At 55.9% G+C, this 23,024-nt stretch overlaps 2 protein-coding genes across 4 annotated transcripts; one reads left to right on the top strand and one right to left on the bottom strand.

The window, feature by feature from the left end:
- Positions 1 to 4,857: 4,857 nt before the first annotated feature.
- TST (thiosulfate sulfurtransferase) lies at positions 4,858 to 11,703 on the bottom strand. Of its 2 annotated transcripts, XM_036253027.1 has the most exons (3): positions 11,684 to 11,703; positions 10,430 to 11,049; positions 4,858 to 5,314 (listed from the first exon to the last, which is right to left on the bottom strand). In XM_036253027.1, the coding sequence occupies exons 2-3, from the start codon at positions 11,022 to 11,024 to the stop codon at positions 5,016 to 5,018; spliced, it is 894 nt and encodes a 297-aa protein (XP_036108920.1). In that variant the 5' UTR covers positions 11,025 to 11,049; positions 11,684 to 11,703; the 3' UTR covers positions 4,858 to 5,015. The 2 variants fall into 2 exon arrangements, with proteins under 2 accessions (XP_036108920.1, XP_036108921.1); XM_036253028.1 differs by lacking the exons at positions 4,858 to 5,314; positions 11,684 to 11,703 and adding an exon at positions 8,543 to 9,194 and having other exon boundaries at positions 10,430 to 11,619.
- A 295-nt stretch (positions 11,704 to 11,998) lies between these two features.
- Positions 11,999 to 20,713, top strand: MPST (mercaptopyruvate sulfurtransferase). 2 transcript variants are annotated; one of them, XM_036253061.1, is made up of 3 exons: positions 11,999 to 12,056; positions 15,600 to 16,236; positions 20,130 to 20,713. In XM_036253061.1, the coding sequence occupies exons 2-3, from the start codon at positions 15,627 to 15,629 to the stop codon at positions 20,426 to 20,428; spliced, it is 909 nt and encodes a 302-aa protein (XP_036108954.1). In that variant the 5' UTR covers positions 11,999 to 12,056; positions 15,600 to 15,626; the 3' UTR covers positions 20,429 to 20,713. The 2 variants fall into 2 exon arrangements, with proteins under 2 accessions (XP_036108954.1, XP_036108953.1); XM_036253060.1 differs by lacking the exon at positions 11,999 to 12,056 and adding an exon at positions 12,104 to 12,154.
- Positions 20,714 to 23,024: the final 2,311 nt, after the last annotated feature.

The raw sequence follows: 23,024 nt of genomic DNA, 5'->3' as shown, positions 1-23,024 counted from the left end.
TCCTGCCACCTGAATGAGCCTTCCCCAGTTGAGCCTTGATATGAGAACACAGCCCAACTGGCACATTAATTACAGCCTGTGGGAGACCCTGAGCCAGAGGACCCAGCCAAGCCACACCCAGGATCCTGACCCTTAGAAATTGTGAGACAGAGAACGTGTCCCTTTCTTAAGCACTTGATTTTACACTGCTGAGCTTTGTGGTGATTTGTTATGCAACAATAGCTAATATATACCTAAGTACCAAGAATGGGGCCCTGCTGTAATAGATACCTAAAATGTGGGGGTGACTTAGGAACCAAGCAGTGAGTAGAGTCTGGAAGGATTTTGAGGAACATAACAGAAAAGGTCTAAATGGCCTCACAGAGACTGATCGTAGGAATGTGGACTTGGAGGGCTCTGCCACTGAAGGCAGGAAACGAAGTGAGGGATGTTCTAGGACCCAGAGAAGAAGTGTCCCTGTTAGGTAGGGACAGAAACTTAGTCCTCGGCAGTTGTGTGGAAAGCAGAGCATGTCCGATGAACTGGGTGATGTAGCAACGAGCTTTCCAAACACCGTCCTGGCGGCGCCTGAGGTCCCTGCTCTTGCAGTGCAGAGTGGAGGACAGAGGGCTGGAGGGGGAGCTCTTAAGGAAAGAGGAAGGAGGATTTAATAGCTTTGAACATTCTTATCCTCTCCAGATGCCAAAAGAGGCTAAAATTAAGAGAGGGCTTCAGAGCATTGTCAGGAAAATGTAGCCAAGGATGCGACTGTACAGACCTTTTGTTACAATCTTAGAACGATGAAAGAATCAGTGTTATTCAGTCACCAGTGGGCCCTTAAGAGAGAGAAAGCTGTTCCTCACGATCCTCTTAGTGGAATAGCAGGGCCTCGAGGAAGCTTAGGGTGCTTTCCCTCAGCAGCAGCACCAACTGAGGGGTGCAGAGGTGCGGTTCTGGGGGAAACGATACCACCAGCCTGGCGTGAAAGGGACAGAGATAGTTCAAAAGGAAGAGAGACCAGTGGACTTCCAAATCCTACTGACAGAAAATAGTCTGAAAAAACCACCCAGCTGCAAGCAAATACTACCTTTTATTTATTTATTTTATTATTATTAATTTTAATCCTCACCTGAGGATATTTTTTTCCATTTATCTTCAGATAAAGTGGGGGGTAGGAGGGGAGACATCAATATGAGAGAGACACACTGATTACTGATTGGTTGCCTCCTGTATGAATGCCCTTGACAAGAATCAAACCTGTGACTCTTTGGTCCACAGGCTGGTGCTCTAATTGCTGAGCCAAACTGGCCAGGACTTATTTATTTTTTTAAAGGATAAATTAGAGACTGGGAACAAAGGTCTATAGGGCAGAGCTGAGAGTTATGGAGAATTCTTTCCATGCCTTGAAACCTAATAAGGAAAGTCCAACATTTGCCTGACTGAATTTCAGAATTGCTATGGACCAGTGATTCCATGTTTCCATTTTCTTCATATTTGAATAGGAATGTCAGCAGCTCTTATCCTACACCTGCTGCACCACTGTATGTCAGGTGTGTTCAGGGCAGATAGCTCAGTTTCCCAGATCTACTGATGGAGGCCTGAACTCAAGAACAACACCTGAAGAGCCTCATCCACACCTGGGCCTGATTTATAGAACCCGATTCTCGATTTTAAGGAGATGCTGTAATGAGGTGAGATGTTTGGAGATCTTTGAAGGTGAAGAATGTATATTACATGAGGGAGGGACATACATTATTGAGGGTGAGATGGGGGCAGTTGACATGGGTCATTCCACTACCCACGCCAGCTGTGGGCTGGACTTATTGACTTGCTTCTAACAAATAGAATATGACAAAAGTGATGGGATGCCACTTCCAAAATGAGATTATGAAAGACTGCAACCGTCTTGTTCACACTCTCTGGCTTTTGTCTTAGTCACTCTGATGAAAGCAGCTTCCATGTTAGGAGCTGCCCTCTGGAGAGGCCCATGGGGCAAGAAATAGGGTGGCCTCTGGCCAACAAGTCATGAAGAACTGGGGCTCTCAGTTCAGCAATTCTACCATATGAGGTGCTTTGGAAGGGGGTCCTTCTTTAGTTGAGCCTTGAGATGAGACTAGCTGAGCCCCAGCCAATAGCTCAATCACAGTCTGTGAGATGACCTGAGAGAGAGGACCCATTGAAGCTGCATCTGTATTCCTGACCCACGGAAACTGTGAGGTAATCTTGTTGGCTTAAGCCACTAGGTGTTGGGTGATTTGTTATGCAATCTGGTAGCTTAGTCTATCTTCACAAGGACTCGGTGGAATGCTCAGAGCAAGTTAACTCACCCTCTTTCACAGATGAAGAAACTGAGGCTCAGGGAAGAAATGGGCCTCTCCAAGGTGGTGTTGAAACCAAGCCCCACATCTTCTGTCTCCGAGTTTTCTGCTCCTGACGCCATTCCCCATTCCCAGCCACCCAGCTAAAGTGACCACAGTGGCTTCCCATCTGCCCAAATGGCACGCCCAGGGCACAGATCTGGGGACTCACTGCAGTTTCTGACCTGGAGAGAAGTCCCAAGGGCGCTGATCAAGCAGGGAGGAAGAGGAGGTCCAATGCAGTCTGGGGACTCTTCACTCACAAGCAACTCTGAATGGGGAGAAGGAAGATGAAATCTGGGTCCTGACAGACCCCTGGCCCACCTTGCAAGTCTCTGCCTGACCTCTCCACTCTCTTATAATGTCAGAAAACACATGAGCTGCTCTGGTATGTGTTGAAGCCCAGGAGTACTGATCTGCACTGTACAACTGCTGGTGAAGACCAATGGGTGGTTGCTAGGAAGCAGCCCTCCCCCACTGTTCCTTGGAGTCTCCATGGTGATCACTATACACAAGGCTCTGTTACCTCAGAGAGCAGGTAAGCCAACCCCAGGGAACAGAGGCTATAGAAAGCCAGTACTGAGGGGCAAAATATCCCGAGCACCTACCATGTGCCAGGCACAGAGGGCTCAGGCACCATCAAGTGGGAAGGAAGTTCCAGGGATTACAGAGGATTAAGTAGAGAGGGATTCGTTCTATCTAGGGAAAGAAGACAGGGCTCACAGAAGGGCCCTTTGAGCTGGATTTTGAAGGATGCATTGGAGCTCAACAGTTTCGAATTGACTCACATATTAAAGGCATGGACAGCCCTGGCCGGTTTGGCTCAGCGGTTAGAGCGTCAGCCCACGCACCAGAGAGTCCCAGGTTCCTGCTAAGATCACTACCTCGGTTGCAGTTTGTCCCTGGCCCCAGTTGGGGTCGTGTGGGAGGCAGCCACTCAATGTGTCCCTTTCACATGGATCTCTCTCTCTCTCTCTCTCTCCTCTCTCTCTCCCCCTCCCACTCTACCCAAACTAAATGGAAAAATGTCCTTGGGTGAGGATAAAAAATAAAATAAAATAAAAATAATAAAATAAAATAAAATAAAGGCATGGATATGTTCACGAGCATAAATATAGGTCAAGGGGAGTGGGGAGGTGAGGGACGATGGACCTGAGCTGCCTGGGCCGCACACGAAGGGACCAGGAACCAAGGAGTAAGATGACAGCGGGGGTGGGACAGTGAGGCTCCCCTCTCCTCTCGACACATAAAGCTTCAGAAGATTTGGAAGGCGGTGACTTCCTGCGGTTGGTGCCAGCAGCTCGTCCTGCCTGCTGCTGCTCAGCAGGGGTGGGGGTCCAGGGAAGGCCTGTCGCCTAGAACACTGCCTGGCAGAGAGACGTCACCTGTGACTCTAAGCTAACCCCATAAGCGGTCCATCAACAAGTCCTTCAAACTACTCCGGCCTCAGACCCCTTCCCCACCTCATCTTCCCCTTGACCCCGGTCCAAACTGCACCACCCCTTGCCTGGGTTCACACACTTGCCTCCTCACTGGTTTCCACAGAACAGCACAGGCAAACCCGAGAGATCGTGGGCTGAGTTCCACACCACCGGAATAAAGCAAGTATCACAATAAAGCAAGTCACAGAAATCTTTGCTTCCCTGGCGCATAGAAAATTATGATTACGCTACAGTCTAAACCAATGTACACACCTTGATTTAAAATACGGTATTGCCCCAAAATGCTGACCATCATCTGAGCCTTTAGCAAGTCATGATCTTTTTGCTGGTGGAGGGTCTAGCTGGTGGTGACCGCTAAGGGCTGGGCGGCCATGGCCGTGTCTCGACGTTAGGCAACAATGAAGTCTGCCACATTGATGGACTCTTCCTTTCACGAACAATTTCTCTGTAGCTTGTGACGCTGTTTGATAGCATTTTACCCGCAATAGAACTTCTTTCCAAATTGGACAGTGGGCCACAGGAAACCCCTAATAGGAGGGGCCTGGAATCACCTTATTGGCCCAAAGGAGGGTTAAGAGAGCCTGTTTCTAGAAAACTGAGATCCAGCCACCGGAGTCCAGTCTGCTAGGTGACTTTCTTCTACGGTAGCTTCGGACTGAGGCTGCTTTTCCAGCCCCTCCCCCACCTACCCCCGAGGGTCTTATTCTGAGCCAGGAAGGTGACCTAAGGTGGTGGCCACTTTCCTGTGGCTTGCTTTCCTGAGGCCCCAGGGCCGTGCTGTGCGACAGTCCTGTGGACAGTCCTCTGGGAGGCCAGCTGCTCGCCCCCACACACCCAGAGGGCTGGGCCTTCGCCTCTTGGCTCGGGGTGCCCCTTCCAGGTAGGTCCCAGCCTGCTCCGCCGGCCGAGGGGCAACGGCGGCTGCCTCGGCCAGAACTAGACAATGAAGTGGCTTCCCCAGCTGGCAGTGCTACAAAGGTCACTTTCCTCGGAGGGACTAAGGAACTGCAGGAGTTGGGATACGGGGCGGGCGGGCAAGGATGGAAGCCAGGCAGAGCAGGCAGACACAGCGACGCAGTAAAAGCCATTTATTCCAGTGTCGTTGGGGGAAGGAGAGCTTTACCCAGCAATTCTAAACCTTGTCGATCTTGGAGAACGGGTATGGGCCAGCTACAGGTCACGCCGGCCAGTCACTAACCCGGCTGAGTTGTGGGTGAGTGGAGGAGACGCTGTCTGCTCAGGCCTTCCCGTCCTTCCACTGGGACACGCGGGTCTCTGGGGGGGCCCGGTGGAACCATTCAAACCAGGAGCCATCGTAGACGGCCACGTCAGGCTTGCCGCAGAGGTAGGCGGCCAGAGCAACGTGGCAGGCGGTGACACCCTTGCGGCACGTGGCAATGAGGGGCTTTGCGAGGTCCACCTTCTTGGCCTCGAACATAGCTCGGAGCATCTCTGGGCTCTTCTCGAAGCCATCCTCGGTCAGGAAGTCCATGAACGGCATGTTGAGCGCACCTCGGATGTGGCCCGGATTCAGTCCTGGGCAGGGACAGAGGACAAAGGGAAGAACAGGGTTAGAAAGACATGGGGTTGGGGGCAAGTGGGGCCTGGAGGCCGCCACCAGCCGAGGCCATGAGGATAGGGTGCTTTGCAAATAAAAATAACGTCTTTGCCCTCCCTGTTGTCAGTCTATGCCCTGCTCTACCTACATTCAGTACTCATGACTTAGGACAAAATGCCCTCTCCCCAAACCTGCCTTGATGTAGGAATGTCCAAAATATACCTGCCTGAAAGCACAGGGATATGTCTCAGCTCTGCCATTTACAAACCTTTACCTTGGGCAAATCAGGCCACTTCTCTGAATCTCAGTTTTCTCATCTGTAAAATGGGCTCAGTGGTACAGACCCATCTCAGGGTTATTGAAAAGAGCAGATGAGATGGTTAATGTGACTATTCCATGCTATGTCAATGGCTGGGGACACAGTCTCTCTGAGAGTAGTCTAGCAAGGAAGATGTTAAACAGATACCTTCAGAATTAATTAAACGTGACTCCATTTTACAGATGAATACACTGAGGTTGGCAAAATAAAATGGCTTCCCTAAGGCCACAGAGGGAGGTAAACGCAGACCCAGGATTGCACCAAGTCACTGGTTTTCCTGTTACTGTGGAAGAAGCATATGACCTGGTGTTAGATAGAAGTTCAAATCCCAGCTCTGCCACTTACCAGCAGGGGGACCGTAAGCAAGTCACGTCACTTCTCTGAGCCTCAGCTCCCCAGGGGTAAATGGGGATGAGCAAGGGACGTGTGTTGTGGAGTGAAGCGCTGACCACTGGGCTGGCCCACCCACCCTCAGCCGTGCCTCTCCCACTTCACCACCCACCCCAGGGGTCAGGTGAGACTGGGGGCAATGTGATCTCTCTTCAGGCTCCCCTGGCAACTGTGAGAGGCTTGGATACAAGTAGAATGGGGGTCTAGGCTGGCTTTGGGGTCCATTCCAGAACTGTCTCTGTACCCAGTGAGTCCCCTCTGTCAAATATGACTTCAGAAAAGCCAGCAAGTTGGGCGAAGCGGACTGGGCCACAGCCAGAGCTGGTGCCACCCACAGGCCCCGGCCCCGGTGCATCCCCCGCACGCCCAGGTTGCTCCTTTCTTCCTCAAGCACCCTACACCCTGGCAGACTGGGGGCTGGGATTGGGGCCCAAGACATGCCTGAGTGTCTCTCTGAGCCCCCAGGGTAGGAGCAGGACCAGAGTGGGCAGCAGTGGGGTAGTGCGCAGCCAGGCAGGCCCTGCACCTCCAAGGCTGTCCCCAGCTGTGAAATGGGGAGATAACCCCCCTGCCTCGCAGGCTGTGGGAGTCAGCTACTGCCGGTAAAACCCCTAATGCCCCTGGGCACACAGTAGGGGTGCAATCGCGCCAGCAACACCTCGTTCCTCTCACTCAAGGTCAAAGAACTCCGACACTTGCTGGCCTGACTCAAGGGTTCTTTTGATTAAATAGATGTCCAACTTATAAAATGATAGCCATTTCCTCCTGTGGTGATTTTCTCTTTTGGTCTGGAAACTCTCATCTGATCGGATGGGTGCTGACCCTACCAATGAAAAACCATTCATCTGTTGGCTTCAAAGGTGTTCTTCGCCAAGAAACCCAACTTGAAAGTGTGCAGCATCCACGCAGTGGGCTGAACTGAGCGCATTTAAAAGCACATGTGTTGGCTCTGCTCTGCATGCTGTTCTTCCTTCCCCGGTCCTGGATGAAACTGCTTCATTGTTTCCTTTGATTCCACCACGGGAGTGAAGAAGCCGGGGGATTTCTGCAGACCTCCAGCCTCGAGGCGAGGGTTCCTTTTCACCTCTGCCAGCCAGCAAGGGCTCAGGCGTGTCTGAGGAATTTCAATGAGCAGCGCTGCCCGCCTGCGAGCGTGTGTGCATGTGTGCATGTGTGTGCGCGCGCCGTGGGGGATGAACCCCGCCCAGAGCACCCTGGAGAGGGGCCAACTGGGGGAAAGGCCTGATGGTCCCAGAAGCTCCTGCTGCTCTTCTGAGGCCAACGCCAGCTGCAGGCTCAGCAGGCACGCCCATGCGCATAACCTCTGGCATCAGGCCCCGAAACAATGGTTATCTCAAGGACTTGATCCTCTTGGCACTAAAGGGGAGCCCTGGCTCAGAGAGGTGAGGTAACTTACCCCAGGCCACACAGCACAGGTGTGTGTTGCAAAGCCAGGTCTGTCTGACCCCAAAGCCTTCCTGGAAGAGAGGGCTGAGATGGAGGAATGGATGAGATGATCCCTCATTTTCCTCAGCTGCTCAGAGGTCTGGGACTTGGTGTTCTAGCTTTGGCCAAGAAGATGCCAGTCAAGTTGGTGAGGCTACTGATAGGTGTGGACTTTCAAGGCCAGGAAAACCTATTTGGCTCTTTCTTGCTTTCTTCCTAAAGACACTAAGGAATTCAGTGCAAGTAGCTCCCACGGGTAGCCCCTGACCCTGGTCACTGGGAGGCATCTTGGTACCCTCCTGAAACCCTGACTCCAGCCCCAGTCCTTCGAGGGAGAGACGGAGGCAGAGGGGCCACACCATCCCATGGCGACACTGCAGAGCTGGGACCTTTCTTCCCAGCCCGCGTGTTTGCATAGCTCAGTAGTCCCGGGAAACAGCCCACCTGGTGCCGGCAGACTGAGGCCCAGTCCTGGCCACCCTGCCTCGTCAGAGGTCTCTGCTCCCTTCCCCCACCTGCAAGGTGAAGCCAGTTCTCCCCCACCTGCCTCCCGTGCAGGGCTGCGGGTGTCGAGGAGAGTACACAAAGGGCTCTACAGGTACAAGTGTTCATTAGGGTCAGTATTCTCCCTCTTCAGGTCTACCCCTCCCCCCACTAGGGGGAAGGACACAGAAGGGGTTCATGAAGACATGCAGCTGGATCAATTCCCACCGGTTTTCTCCCTTCCCCGGGCTCCTTCCTATGAGGTGAGCGGTGTTCCTTTCACAAAGGTTCAAAGGTGAAGGGACTTACTCCTGGCCACCCCGGACATACTCAGGTGTGGGTGCTCCCCTTACAAACAGGACCCAAGGCCCTGGGAGCACAAAGCTGAGGCCAGAGAGAGGAGGCTGCCTGCCCAGGTTCTTCGGGAAGTGGCTGGTGGGTTTCTGAGGCTCTGCTTCCGGCCCCTCAGGGGGACACTCCTAGGAAAGCCCACGCCCGGCACCCACATTCCCCTGGGTGGTACATCTGGGCTGCCTCCCTGATCCCACCCCAAGTTGGTGGCCATGCATTCAGCACAGCCTCGTGTGCCTGCGTCCCTAGGTCTTGTAGGGGCCAGCACAGCCTCTTAGAAAACGAGGGAGGAAGCGCCACACCCTCCATGCCTTTGCCCAGTTCGTCACCCTTCTCCAAACATCCAGCCACTGCTGCACTTGAATGGATACACCCCCAGGTGGGTAGGGCTGACGTTACTCTTCTCGTTTCATAATAAAGGAACCCAGAGAAGCTGGGCACCTGGACTGAGGTCCCCCCTCAAAGGAGGCGCTGACCTCAACTAGGATCCCCAGGGCTCCAGATAGGAACTGCAGGCGGTGGGAGTAGGGCCACGGGGCAGGAGGCAGGGCATGCAGCAGGCTGTTCCCCTCCCTGAGCCTCAGTCTCCTCATCTCTAAAATGGAAGTGAGGACGCTGGGTCTGGCATCTCTAAACTCTCCCTGCACTTACTCTCAGAGCTTCGGGGCAGTTTGGACCGCAGCTAGAGGAACAAGTCCACAATCCTCCCCCAGTGGCAGCTTAAGTCCCAAGGAGAGAAGGCATCTTGAACCAAGGCCATGAGGGGGATGCAGGAGTTCCACACCAGGAGTCTCTAGAAGGTGCCAAAGGAACTCGAATCTTCAACTCTGGACCTTCAGAGAGCAAGCCGGGCAAGGGAAGCACGGGGCCTGGGAAAAAACCGCAGTGGGGATGGCGGATGCATTTTCCTGGCGCGTCCACTAACTAGCCTTGTGGTCTTGACCCCTCCCCTTCTCTGTGTACCTGTCTCCTTTCTGTCCCATGAGGTGACCTATCAGGCCCTCCAGCTCAAAGAGTGTTGGAAACAACTTTCAGAGTTCTAGTCCTTGGAGGCACAGACAGGAAGAGAGATTTTCCAACAAGTTAGGCAAAATGTTGCACAGGAGTTAGATTCTGCAGACTGAGGACAGAGGCACTGCCCCAGGAGCTGCCAGCCACCCTGAGGGCCCAGGCCAGCCTGGGCTATGAGAGGCCCCAAGAGCATTGAGGTCCCAGCCTGTAGAGGTGCCTCACCCAGCAGGGGTGATGGCAAGACCTCTGAGGTCTGTTAGGAGGTTCTAGAACTCTCTGCATTTCCTCTCCTGAGACTATGCCCACCCTCAGCAGTGTAGAAGCCTCCACAGGAGAGGGAGAACTTGAGTGCCATCTCCCCGCTAGGGAGGAGTCTCCCTCCTGGCCCTGCAAGGCGGGTGTGTGCAAAATGGCACTGCATCCTGGTTTAGATCGCTGGTTTGAAACCAGGCAGCACTGAATTCAAATCTTGTCTCTGCCACTTAACTAAGCGAGTAAGTTACTATCCTAGCATCTCAGTTTCCTCCCCTCTAAAATGGGGATACTAAGCCCGTGGGGTGAGATAATGCGATGTCAGTGCTTAGCATGAAATGGCAGGTGCCGTCACAGCTCCGCGGACAGGCTGCAGCTGTTCGAGAAGGTCAGAGGACCTGGGAGAGCTGGGGCGGGTGGTGCTGGCGGAAGGACACTGCTGATGTCTACCAGGGTTTCTGGGGAACAGAGAGGCCCTGAGAACCTAGGTGTCCTTGAGAGGCCTCTAGTGATTCATGTGTTGGCTCATGGATATACCTTTGGGCGTGTGGGGAGCTAGTGTCTGGTGTGGATATGTCACCAGTCACCTCTGCTGATGCCACCCCATAAGATGCTAGGTGCCTGGCAGCACATAACTGTGGGACCACATACGGAGGTCCTCGTGCATCAGAGCTGAAAAAGCCTCTAGATTTGGCTCTATCCTCTCATTTTACAGATCGAAAAACAGGCCTACGTAGGGGGTGCTGAGGGCAAAACCTGAAGAGGGTCCCAGACATCGTATTCCCCATCCTTCCATCGGGCTTTACTCCCCAAGGACCATCCCATCCACTGGGAAACCTACCTACAGCATCTGGCTCCGGCTCGGTGCCCAGGTACCGCCCTTGGGACCGTGAATCCACCAGCTGGAACCTCTTAGATTCAAGGTTCTCCAGCACCTGCTCGTAGGTCTTGAGCAGGGAGCGGTCAAGTGTGGCTTTGAAGACTGCAGGCTCTGGGTGTGAGGGCTCAGATGTCACTGGGTGGCCCTCCTTCAGCCAGTTTCGGAAGCCACCATTGAGCACCGACACTGTGCGATGGCCAAACACCCGGAACATCCACCAAACCCGAGGTGCATAGAAGCTGCCCAGGTTGTCACCATCATACACCACCACGTGTGTGTCATTGCTGATGCCCAGGCTGCCCACGTAGTTGGAGAAGCCAGCCTCACTAGGCAGCATCATTTCGTAGGGTGACGACTTGTCCTTGCACTCCTCTATATCAAAGAAGGAGGCGCCCGGCACATGGCACTCTAGGTACTCCTTGCGGGCATCCCGGGTGCCAGGCGAGTACCAGGACGCGTCCAGTACCCGCAGACCAGGCCCCAGCTTTCCACCCCGGACCGACTCCGCCAGCCACTTGGTGGAGACCAGCGCCCGGTAGAGCACCTGTTGAACCATGGTCTCAGCTCTGCGCTTCACCTGGCTCGGATGGGAACCGGGAAAGAGACGGGCATGAGGACCCTGCGTTCAGCGCGGTGGGGCCTGGGAGGAGCTTTTTTCCCACCGAACCCTTCAGGGTGGCGAGTTTATAACAACCCAACGGGCTGGGGGCGTGTAGTGGGATAGGGCAGCAGATCTCCTAAGGAAAGCTCTCTGCCCCCCCCTGGGTCCCCCTCACGGAAGGTTGTGGGGCGAGAGCTTCTGCGGGCTCCAGAGGGGAGCTGGCCCTAGAAGCTACAATACTGGCCGTCGGGACCTCGCCAGAAAAGAACGGCGAAAAGATGCCCAGGATGGGGGAAGATGGCATCTTGGGCTTAGAGCCCCCGTTCCTGGGAGGGCAGGGCAGTGGGAGCGTGGGAGGGGGTCCGCTGGAGTCCGGCACTGCCCACCCCGCCCCGCTGCGCCTCTCGTCTCGCAAACCTCTTGCGGTTTCTTGGCTGCCGGGGCTAACCCGCCCCCAGGATGCCCGAGTCCAGCCCCGGTTCGGTGCCCTCCGCCCCAATCGGGTCAGGGGATCCAGGGGGCATGGCGCCCGCCCTCGCCGCGGGGACCCAACAGGCTGCTCAATCCCGAGCGGCCCGAGCGCCGGCCGCTGCCCCCACCCCCGCCGCACTTACTCGCCCTCGCCGCTGCCCTGGCTCCCGCCCCTGCCCGCTGGAGAAGTTGGCGGTTCAAACCCTTAGCCGGCAACTCCCCAGCCGGCCTGCACCATCGCGCCGCCGCCCACGGAGGGGGGGACGCGCGCCCCGGATCCGGCCCCGCGTTGCCTGCCCCCCAGGCGCGCCCGCCCCGGGCCCCACCTCTCGCGTGGCGCCTCACAGATCCCCGGAGATCCACTCGGGACGCTGGGCTCCACCGGGGCGGCGCGGGGCGAAACTCCACGGCGCGGGCGTCCCCCAGGCCCGGCCAGTGGAAGGCGCGGGCTTAGGCGGCTCCGAGTGGCCACCGCGGAGGGCTGTGCCCTAGTCTCCTCCCTTTGGCTGGCCTCAGGTTGGTGTCGGGAGGAGGGGTCAGCTGCGGGCGCGGGGAGGGGGCACCTTGCGGCGGGGGCTATGGCAGAACCCGGAATCCGAGAGCCCGAGACCCGGGTAACTGCTGTAGCGTCGCGCTTGCTTTCTTTGCGGGGGGCGGGGGCGCGATCGTTGGGACGCACAGCGCGGGGCTCCCTGCGGGGCACGTGCGGAGGAGGGGGCTGCAGTCTTGGAGGGAAGGCGCACCCTTGTGTTTACCCTAAGAATGACTGTCCGCAGCGGCTTGGGGCGCCCTGCAGGGTGGGGTCGGGGTGAGTGGCGGGTGGGGAGCCGTGGATGGGGGAGGGGAGACACCTGGTGCCACCAGAAACGACAGGAGGGAAGAAGGAGGGACTAATAAAGCCTGACAGATAAGCTAGGGACAGGCCAACTGACTCAAAGGTACCAGCAGGAGAAACTAGCAAGGAACTCGCTGGAGTGAAATGAAACTAGCTTGTGCGAGGCCTGCGCGGTGGGGCACTTTTCTCCCAGGGTGCTACTTAGTTCCACAACCTGCTTGGAAGGCCAGGAACGTATTTAAAGACGAGAGAGAAGGTGGGCTGGTTGCCCTGGGCACTCGGTGTTGAGGCCAGGCTGTGTTAGACCTGAAGCCCACGTGGCACCGCTGCCTTTGTTTACCTTGCCAATCTCTAGGCCTCATACTTTTAAAAATAATTGCCTTTTTAAAAATGTAATTGTAAGTTTATATATACTTTCATTTTTAACAACAGCTGTGTGTAACAACCAGTTGGCATAATTCCTGAAGATCTAACAACCAGTGGGCCCACACCGCCCTCCTTAGCTTCTGCATATGCTGTTACATGGGTCTGGAAGACTTTTCTCATCCCCCTTTAAAAGCATGTTTCATTCTGAAAACATTATATCCCCACAGGAAGTTGCAAAAAGCCATACTTTGATGAGCATCTATCCAGTGAATCCTCTGAGCTCTGTGCTTTGCAGTGGGGTCAGAGGGGGTCCAGGAAGGACAAGGCTGGAGAAGGCCCTGGGGAATGCCCCGTCTGATTAGAGCCCTGCTCTTCCAGGGCCCACCCGCATGGCAGCCTGGGGCTCACACTTCCCCTGTGTGGGTGTTGACACTCCTGAGATGGGCCTGGGGCTGTCCTGTATGTCCTGGAGTCCTTTGCTGCCGAGCACCCCCCACTGCACTGGGTCAGGCCTGCCAAGCACACAGGAACCTGATCCCTGCCCTTCTGTGACACATAGAGCCTACCTCCCAGTCTTCCCTGAGAACTGCCAATCTAGCAGGAAGGGTGGGGCAATTTTAGGTTGTGGCTGTCTGTTCAATGGCCACCTATGAGAGTAATCTTGAAGAATGAATGAGATTTTTGTTAAACTGCTTTGAATGATTATTAACGCCAGCCATATACTTGCATCATCCCGGTCCTCTACATTCATGATTTAATCTTTGCTAAAAGGTGAGGCTTGGAAGTCCCTTTATAAGAAGCAAACAGGCAGTGAGCCTAACGTGGCCACCCTCACTTAACCTGTTAAGCTGTAGAGTGAAATTTGCATTGGCTTTGAGATGGGGGTGAGGGCTGCTGGGACTCCCAACCCGTGATTCTTTTCACTCTAAATGTATCCTTGGGGGAAAAAAACAAGGAGCCCCAAGAATGGTGGGGGACTGGAGCTGTGGTGGTTCACACATGGGTTCTTCAAGAGGGGGCCCAAAACATCCCTCAACATCATCCAGCTATGGTGTAAACCACAGTTTCTGGGGTGACCCCTTAACCAAAGTCCCCCTGACAGCCTCCTCATTCCAAAGGTCAAGCTTCCCGGGCCCCTGAAAAGATCAAATCAGTTTGGAAGTCCCCCTCCTCCGGGAAGCCTTCCTACAGCTCCTACTCTATCCCAGGCTGAGCCAGTGGCCCCTCTGTTCCCCCACTGAACTCCAGCCTTCCCTTAATTATACTGTCTCTCAAACAGGCCTGTGGCCTGTCTGTACCCCAAGGGCCTGGCAAAGACAAGAGTTTCTCAGTATCCAGCACAGGGCCTGGCCCTGTGGACAAAATGGTTCCTGAAAGTCCACCTGCTGTGAGACTGTGGGAGGGGACTGGGCAAAGGTAGCATACTGTCACTCCTTAGGCCTAGGGCTGGGGAAGAAGTCCAGCCTCAGGAGTTGAAATCTGGCTGCAATCCTAAGGCTGCCCTGACTTGCTGCTGTGCTTAGCTTCTAGCCTGGCCCAGAGGGCCCTCCTCCAAACGCTTTTTCTCTACCCACCCTCTTCCCCTCGGTGGCAGGGCTGCCTGGTGTGGATGCAAAGGCTGTGCCCTACACGGGCTGCACAGCTGAAGGGCTTCACCTGGAGGCTCTGCCTCCATCTTTCTCTAACCTGCGCAAAGGCACCTAGCGAACTCGGGGCGGCTTGCACGGGGGGGCCCAGCGCATCGGCTTTGGGAGACTGTGGGCTGATAAGACACTGGGCTGCTGGGAAGTGAAGAAGAGAGGGAGTGAGGGGCTAAGTCACTGGTGCTGCCTCAAGAAGACCCAGAGAGAAAGCTGAGGCTCATGGGGCATAACTGACTGTGCTGGACTCCGGGAGCCCACTCAGTGTGTGTCAGGGAGGTCTGGCTTCCCGTGTCCGGCTGCCCAGTGTGCAGCCTGGGTCACTCTCCTCAGCTACTGACCTTGGTCAAGTTAGTGCACTTCCGTGAGCCTCAGCGGTCCCCTCTGTGAAAGAGAATAATACTAAATCTCTTGAGGGCGCTCACTCAACAAACCCTCTAGATTCTAGAGCCTACTGGATGCCCTGCCTTGTTCTAAGGTGTCGTGAGGATTAAATGGTACACAGAGCAAGGACCCAGTGAATTCCAGCTACTCTCCCTATTAGGCTGCTTATGTAAATGTTGATGAATGAGTTCCACCAGGGACCTTCCTTGGTTTGCTAGTGTAGCTAGGAGCACCTTGGGGAGGAGCCAGGGCTTGCTTTACAGTGCCAGCAGCGCCCGCCGGTGTGGCTCAGTGGTTGAGCGTTGACCCATGCACCAGGGGGTCGCAGGTTTGATTCCTGGTCAGGGCATATGCCCAGGTTGTGGGCCAAATCCCCAGAGGGGGGCATGCAGGAGGCAGCCAAAGCATGTTCTCTCTCATGGATGTTTCTATCTCTGTCTCCTTCGCCCTAACTCTCTCTCTAAAATCAATTAAGAAAAAAAATTTTAAATAATAAGAAAGTGCCAGCAGGGCCTTCCCCTGCTTAGGCCCTCTCCCTACCTGCCCCCAGCAAGCAGCAGTGAGCGGCCCTCCTGGCCCTCTAGGGGTCATGGTCATCACTCTCCTGGGTATATATCCTGGCGGGAGGGGAGGGGGGGAGGGGAGGGCCGGTGACCTGGGTTCACTATGGCTGGTTTTCTGCATTCCCTGGACTCTGCCCTCCCCTGGCTCCACCTCCCCCGCAGGCCCAGCCCCAGCCCCTACCCCAGTCCCAGGCCCAGTAGCACGGGGCGTTTCCTGCCCTCCGGCTAGCTTCTTCCTAGATTCCCTCCTGACATCCTCCCTGTCCCCCAGGCCTGCAACTCTGGTGTCGCCACCGCCATGGCCCCACAGCAGCTCTTCCGCGCGCTGGTGTCTGCGCAGTGGGTGGCAGAGGCGCTGAAGACCATGCGCGCCGGGCAGTCCCTGCAGAAGCAGCCCCTACAGTTGCTGGACGCCTCCTGGTATCTGCCCAAGCTGGGCCGCGATGCGCGCCGCGAGTTCGAGGAGCGGCACATCCCGGGCGCCAACTTTTTTGACATCGACCACTGCAGCGACCAAACGTCGCCCTATGACCACATGCTGCCCAGCGCAGCGCACTTCGCGGAGTACGTGGGCCACCTGGGCGTGGGCGCCGACACCCACGTGGTGATTTACGATGCCAGCGACCAGGGCCTGTACTCGGCGCCCCGTGTCTGGTGGATGTTCCGCATCTTCGGCCACCCCACGGTGTCATTGCTGGACGGCGGCCTCCGCAACTGGCTGCGCCAGGGTCTCCCGCTGAGCTCAGGCAAGAGCCGCCCGGTCTCCACCGAGTTCCGAGCCACACTGGACCCCGCCTTTGTCAAGACGTATGAGGACATCAAGGAGAACATCGAATCCCGGCGCTTCCAGGTGGTGGACGCCCGCGCCGCCGGCCGGTTCCAGGGCACCGAGCCCGAGCCCCGAGATGGTAACAGCGTTGGCCAAAGGGGCTGGGAGGTCCCCCTGGTGTGGGTTCGGTGCCCTCTGGGCACCGCCCTTTATAGGACAAGGCATGGGGTGGGGGCCCAAGATTTGGTTTCTAGTCATCCTACTCTCTGAGCACCACTGACTTTATTCCTCAAGGGGGGGGCAATGATACTTGCCCCCCCCAACTTGGGAACCCAGGGTGCCCTGTATATGTGTGAGAAGCCAAGCAGCCTCACCCCAGTACTGTGAGTGTAGCGGTCACTGCAGAATAGGAGGGGTGGACAGGCCCAGTTTGGGAGAAGCCCCAAAGAAATGGGGCCTGGTCAGGTCTGTGCCATCCATGAGGGTGATGGAGGTGGGGAGACAAGGCTGAGGCAGCAGAGAGGGCACTAGGTAGAGGTTGCTGCCCAGGTTGGAGCAGGACCCTCTGCTGGGGCTGGATTCTTCAGGCAGTGATCCGGCAGGGGAGCCCTGTAGGAGGCAGGAGGGGTGTCCACGAAGCAGGTGAGTCAGCAGCGGGACTTGGTGTGTTTCTTTTGTTGTTAACCCTCACCGGAGGATATTTCTCCACGATTTTTAGGTAAGAGTGGAAGGGAGGGTGGGAGGGAGGGAGGGGGAGAGAGAGAAACAAACATCCATGTGAGAGAGACATCGATTGGTTGCCTCCCACAGGATCCCAGACCTGCAACCCAGGTACATGCCCTTGACAAGGAATTGAACACTCGACCCGCCATTCTGTGGGTGTTTTTAAAATCAGAAATCACAGAAAGGTATACACAAGTGACATCGCTTCCTATTTTTACTCCTTTTATTATTCGCTGCGCTATCAGATTTCGTCAGCGCGCACTCCACCCCACCCCTGCATGATTGTCACTTTAACTGGCTGCACCCTATCACGCTATGGGTGTTCCTGAACTAACGTGGCCGTTCCCTTTGATTGACCTTTTAAGTTGTCCTCCAGTTTTTTATTACCATAATAATGTTGTGATCACACATTGAGTGACTTGCCCAGTTATTTCCTTAGGATGATTTTCCAGAAGTGGAATTTGGGGATCAAAGTATTTGTAAGTCAGTTAGGTTTTTGACCCATTTTGTCGAATTACCCGCAGAAAGGTTAGAGGGCTCTTTCCTTGGACCAGCAGTAAGACTGCCCGCCCACCTGTGCCCCACGTCAGTGGTCCCGGCCCTCCACAGCTTCACTCGGGGGCCTCTCAGGCCTGTATCCTGCACCTGGCCAAACCCACGCCTCTTCCCCAGGACAGTTCTTAAGTGTTCAACTCGTTTATACCCAAGACACGTCAGGCTGTGCCACTAATTTAATGTGGAAGTCCCTTCCCCGTGGCTCTCAGTTTCTCCATCTGAGCAGGTAATAAGGCCTGTGTCAAGCTCTGACTTCTTTTTTCTTTAAAAAGACATTTTTTTTATTGATTTTTTTTTTCTTAGATAGAGAGGAAGGGAGAGGGAGAGAGAGATAGAAATATCGATGAGAAAGAACATCGATTGGCTGCCTCCTGCATGCCCCCCACTGGGGATCGGGCCCACAACCTGGGCATGTGCCCTGACCGGGAATCATACCGGCGACCAGTTGGTGCATGGGTTGACACCCAACCTCTGAGCCACACTGGCCAGGCAAGTGTGAGCTTTTTAATGATCCCTCAAGTTGCTTGCTGTCACCACACAGGGGAGGAGGAAATGGAACCTTACAATGGCGACCTTGCCATAGGTGCCAGGAAGCAGCCCAGCCAGGAGCTGAACTCCTGGAGCCCGTACATTTAATGTCACTGAGTGGCCAGTAATTCCCCAGCCATTTCTCTTGTGCCTACTTCAGGGAGGGTGCCAGGAACTCGCCACTTCCTCTGGGAAGCGCTCCCTGAGTGGACCCCACACCCCCAAGTCAGGGTTGGAGTTTCTCTGTGCTGGCAGAACAGCTTGGGCTCGCCCTCTGCTAACCTGTTTGGGATGGCCTGAGGGCACAGGTGTCCTGGTTCCCCGTGCAGCCCAAAGCTCACCCAGCAGCCGCCGGCACAGGGTCGATGCCTCCCAGAGGTTTGGTAAATTCAGAAGGTGCCTGCCACGTAGAACCCTGCAGAGCAATGTCGACATTAGGTCAAACCCTGTGAAACCGCTGCTATCCAACCATTTTTAAACTACATAGGTGGCAGTTTCATGCAGTCCGGCCGAATGATGCCACCTTGAACCTGCTGGGTCCTTCAGCTCAGCCCCTGGGGAGTGGAGGGGTGGGGTTGAGAAGTGAAGCAACCCAGGACAGTGAGCCGGAGCCAGACCTGGGTCAGGGTCCTGCCCCAGACTGCACTGGCGGTGACACCTGGCAGGTCACCCAATCTCTGAACCGTAAAGTGGCAGCAGAACGCGGAACTTCGAGGATACAGTCAGGGTCAAATGGCAAATGTCGGCACACACAGGATGCCCTCAAGAAAGGGGAAGTGATATGATCAACACGTGCTTCTCTGGTGGTGGCTCCTGACTGGGGTGCGTCCTGCTAACCTCAGCCACGCTGGCTTGTCTGTGAAATGGGAGATGAGGAGACACGCCTGGCAGGCCTGCTGTCAAGGTGGGCCGGCTGATGTGTGTCGAGACGAGATCTAAACCAGTCCAGAGCAGCACTCCTCTCGTCTTTCCCACTCCGCGGCCCGAGACCTGGCCAAGTGCGCCGAGAATTTGTCACATCGTTCCGGCAGGGAGGGGAAGCCAACTTTGCTCCATGGGGTTCAAGGCGTGGGGACAGCCCTGCTCCGACAGTAGCCAACCTGGGTTGAGAGCTTGTTCTGCGTCCTTGCTCTGGGCTAGTCTCTCCATACTGTCTCTGACTGAGCCCAACTTCTGCATCTGTTAAGCAGAGATGCGTGGTGCATCCCAGCCTCACTGTGGGCTTTGGTGCTGGCCATACAGGAAGTCCTAAGAAGAGATAGTGACATGGGCCAGCAGCTCTCTGTAGGAGTGTCACTCCCGTGCAAGGGGAACCTAAGGCAGAGCCCCCCTAGAGTCCAAGTAGCTGAGATTTGAGCCATTACCTGTTCGGTTTATTTTGTTGCAAATCTCAGTCCTTGGTGTGAAAATGGGATTAGTGACACCTGCCTAACGGGGTGGTGACCAGTGGTAAAAGTGACAGCAGTGTTGTCTGATTTCCCCTGGGGTCATGTCAGAGCTCTAAGGCTTAATCCAGGCCTGCTAAGATGCTCCCACCTGACTCAGTTTCCCCTTGGGCCTCAGCCTCCCCACTGTCTGGGCTTTTGCCATGATGACTAACCCCTCTAAGCCTATGCTGGTCCCTGTCCCCTAGGAGCCCCTGTCCCTGAGATGTTCTCTGCCACCATGGCCCAGATCCCTCTGCCTAACAGAATCCTACTTACCCTTCCGGGCCTTCTCAGAGAAGCTTTCCTTACCACCCCAGGCAGTGCCGCCTGATGGTTAGACACAGGCTCTGGGGATTCCCTGCCCCTACTAACTTGGGCAAGTCCGTCTGTGTGCCTCAGTCTCCTCGTCTGTACAAAAGAGAGGTAGTACTTTGTTTCGCGTAGTTTTGGAGAGGGTTTAAGGAGAAGACACGGCCGAGGGGCCCAGAACAGTGCCAGGCACAAAGTGAGCACTCAGTGACATCAGCTGGGTCATATCATGGGCCCCACACAGGAGGGCACGCGTGGGCTGAGTCTTGGGTTCAGATCCAGCCAGCGGTTTGCTAGAGGCACGACCGCGGGCAGTCCTGAACCTCAGCGTCTCCATCTGGGAAATGGGAATGCCTGCTCATCCAGCCTGGTTCCCCGCCGCGAGGCTGCGGAATGTGCGCCCAGAGGGGTTTGGCGCAGCGGCCGCGTGTGCCGCCTGGGCCCGTTCATACCACCCCTGTGTCTGTTCCCTCCCGCTCTCCTGCTGCAGGCATTGAACCCGGCCACATCCCCGGCACTGTGAATATCCCCTTCACGGACTTCATGACCAGCGAGGGCCTGGAGAAGAGCCCCGAGGAGATCCGCCGCCTGTTCCAGGACCAGAAGGTGGACCTGTCCCAGCCGCTGGTGGCCACTTGTGGCTCCGGTGTCACAGCCTGTCATGTGGCATTGGGGGCCTACCTCTGCGGCAAGCCTGACGTGGCCATCTACGACGGCTCCTGGGTGGAGTGGTACATGCGTGCCCAGCCCGAGGATGTCATCTCTAAGGGCCGGGGGAAGACCCGCTGAGGCTGGGCAGGACACCACACGGGACGCTCCGGCGACGCCAGCCAGCCGCTGTGCCCGGCCTGGTGGTTCTGATGCTGTTTTCACCAGAAAAGCATTTCTTCCTCAAACTTGGGTGGCACATGGGGCAACACCCCAGAGGCCAGGAGTTCTGTTGACTTGTGGGCTCTCCGTGGAGGCAGGAGAGAAGGCGGCAGTGGGCACAGGGGAAAGGAGCCACCCACATGATGCCGAGCTAGGCCCCACCTCCCTCTGTTTTGCTGGTGAGGAAATAAAACAGCCAAGTGCTAACTGCTTCTAGCTCTGGGGCTGCCTCCGTTTCCTGAGGAGCCAGGGATTCCAGCACGCCCAGCAGAGGGAGCTCCGTGGAGCCTGGGGTCCTGGGAACCTGTCCCTGCCTCTGAGCAGTGCGGGAGGGGGGGGGGGGGGGGGGGGGGGGGGGTGCCGAACCTTTTCGTTCCTGGAACCAAATGCCCCCAACAAACCATCCTCCACCCCCTAATGCTGGGGCTCTCCCTCTGGCGCCTGAGCTATTTAAGGTGAATCTTGCCACTTGTCTGGAGTCCCACCCGAGCCCCCCAGTGGGTAAGCAGTGCATCTCTTTCCAGATAGAGGGGGGTCCAAAGCTCTGGGAGCCCACACTCAGAGGCTAGCCTCTGGAGCCGGCGGGGGGAGGCAGACCAGGGGGCCATCCCTTCTGCTCCAGGAGAACCTTTCCCAAGGCCTCCCTAGGGCAGGGACTATTCTCCTCCCTCTGTCTTTGTCTTGTGCAGAGGGGGACAGAGGTCTTGAGAAGGCCCCAAATGCTCCTGTCAGAACCTGGCTCACCCGTCCCCATCTTCAAGCCCCCGAGGTCACCTGATGGGTTCACGACAGAGCCGTGACCAGACTCCTTTCCTGACTCTGAGTTTACTCTTCCCCTGCAGCCCCCATCGCATGTCCTCTGGTGATGCTGGGTCACCTCCCAAGTCCACAGGGGTGGGGGGAGCTCCCAGGTTAAGTCCCCACCTCACTGAGCCTCAGCGTCCTCGTCTGTGAAATGGGAATGATGTGTACTTCAGAAGAAGGGGCTTCGGACGAGGGCCAAGCCAGGAGCCGGCAGCAGAGTCCTGTCTCTGTAGCTCCGGGTTCTCAGCCTCCGCACCCTGACACTTGGGGCTGGTGGCTCTTGGTTTGGGGGCTGTCCTGTGCCCTGTAGGGTGTTTGGCAATATTTCTGGCCTCTATCCACTAGATGTCAGTGGACCCACTCAGCTGTGACAACCCAAACCATCTCCAGACAGGACCAAATACCCCTGGGGGGCAAAATCACTCCCAGTTGCTGTAGGAGCAAACAGCACAGCGGACCGCAGCAGTCAGGAACAAGACAGACAGGGACCTCCGAGTAGGGAGCCCAGAAGATGGGAGTAATACCTTCCTTCAGCAAAACGGGGATGGAGGGAGAGGATCCATGCAAACTTTAACTTGGTGCCAGGCACAGAGTAAACATCAACAGTTATTATTTTTTTGATACGTGCCCTTGACAGGCAATCGGACCCGAGACATTTGGTGTGAGGGCTGATGTTCTGTCTGTTCCTGGAAAGGGGGCCTGGCCGGGAGCGGGTGTGCCTACGGCCATCCAGCAGTGTGTGGGTTCTTGACTTGGTGCAGAAGTTGCGCAGCGTGAGTCCAGGGAATTTTAGAGGCTGTTTAGTAAGCTGGGGCCAGCGAAGCCAGGCAGGGCCGGGAAACCAGCTTCGGCTCACTGAGTCCTAGGGAGGGGGCCCTGGGGACAGGTTCGGGGGGTTGCCCGGGATGCGCTGCCACTGCCCATCGCTGCCCCGGTTGCAAGTCTAGTGGGTCCCTCAGAGCCTAGGAGGTGCCTGCCAGGGGGGGAAGGGACGTGGGGGAGTCGAAGGCCAGCTGGCCTAGGCCTTGTTTGGAGGGTTTAAAGGCTGGGAGTTTAGGAGAGGATATCAATAGAATATCGATCATCTTTATGCTGATGTAACGAAATGAAATTTATTCTCTTAACTTCATCTGTCCCTGGGTGTGGTTGGCAAACGGCACTAATTGGATTTCCACCCTGTCTCCCTGAGGAGGGTGATTGAAGCTGTGCACCCTCTGGCTGGCGAGGAGTGTAGAGCAGCTACATTCCAGGGCCCCTGGTTTGGGGCGGAGAGGGGGCTGCACGCTGCTGACTAACTGTCTGTCTGGTTCCCCATCCCGCGTGTCTCCTACCCACGAAGCACATGGCCTCGGCTCTACAGTTGTTGTCGTTACTATTGTTGTTATTTTGTTAATCCTCACCTGAGGATATTTTCCCATTGATTTTTAGATAGAGTGGGAGGGAGGGAGAGAAAGAAAAAGAAACAACAAAAGAGAGACACACCTATTGGTTGCCTCCCACAGGACCCCAACCCTTAGGTCTATGGGCCAACACTCTAATTGCTGAGCCAAACCAGTCAGGGCCAGTTAATATTTTTTAAAGGACTCTCGCTCATTCAGCATGCTGAGTGCCTCCTGCACGGAGGGCACCGGGGGAGAGGGGGCAAGGCGCGTGAGAGCTGTGTTCCTGCGCTCCAGAAGCTTCCCAGCCAGGGAGGGAAACAGCCCATCCT

This window comes from Molossus molossus, unplaced genomic scaffold, assembly GCF_014108415.1.
Source record: "Molossus molossus isolate mMolMol1 unplaced genomic scaffold, mMolMol1.p scaffold_m16_p_10, whole genome shotgun sequence".
Lineage (NCBI taxonomy): Eukaryota > Metazoa > Chordata > Mammalia > Chiroptera > Molossidae > Molossus > Molossus molossus.
Note: the sequence above shows the minus strand (reverse complement) of the source record. Positions and strands in the feature narration are given on the sequence as shown.

Bases quoted from the DNA above. Each gene is read 5' to 3' on its own strand.
- TST (XM_036253027.1), bottom strand. From the start codon at position 11,024: ATGGTTCAACAGGTGCTCTACCGGGCGCTGGTCTCCACCAAGTGGCTG. The intron at 5,315-10,429 runs GTAGGTTTCCCA...GTCCCTGCCCAG, and splicing joins GCCGGAGCCAGATGCTGTAG to GACTGAATCCGGGCCACATC.
- MPST (XM_036253060.1), top strand. From the start codon at position 12,119: ATGGCAGAACCCGGAATCCGAGAGCCCGAGACCCGG. The intron at 12,155-15,599 runs GTAACTGCTGTA...CCTGTCCCCCAG, and splicing joins TCCGAGAGCCCGAGACCCGG to GCCTGCAACTCTGGTGTCGC. The intron at 16,237-20,129 runs GTAACAGCGTTG...CTCCTGCTGCAG, and splicing joins CGAGCCCGAGCCCCGAGATG to GCATTGAACCCGGCCACATC.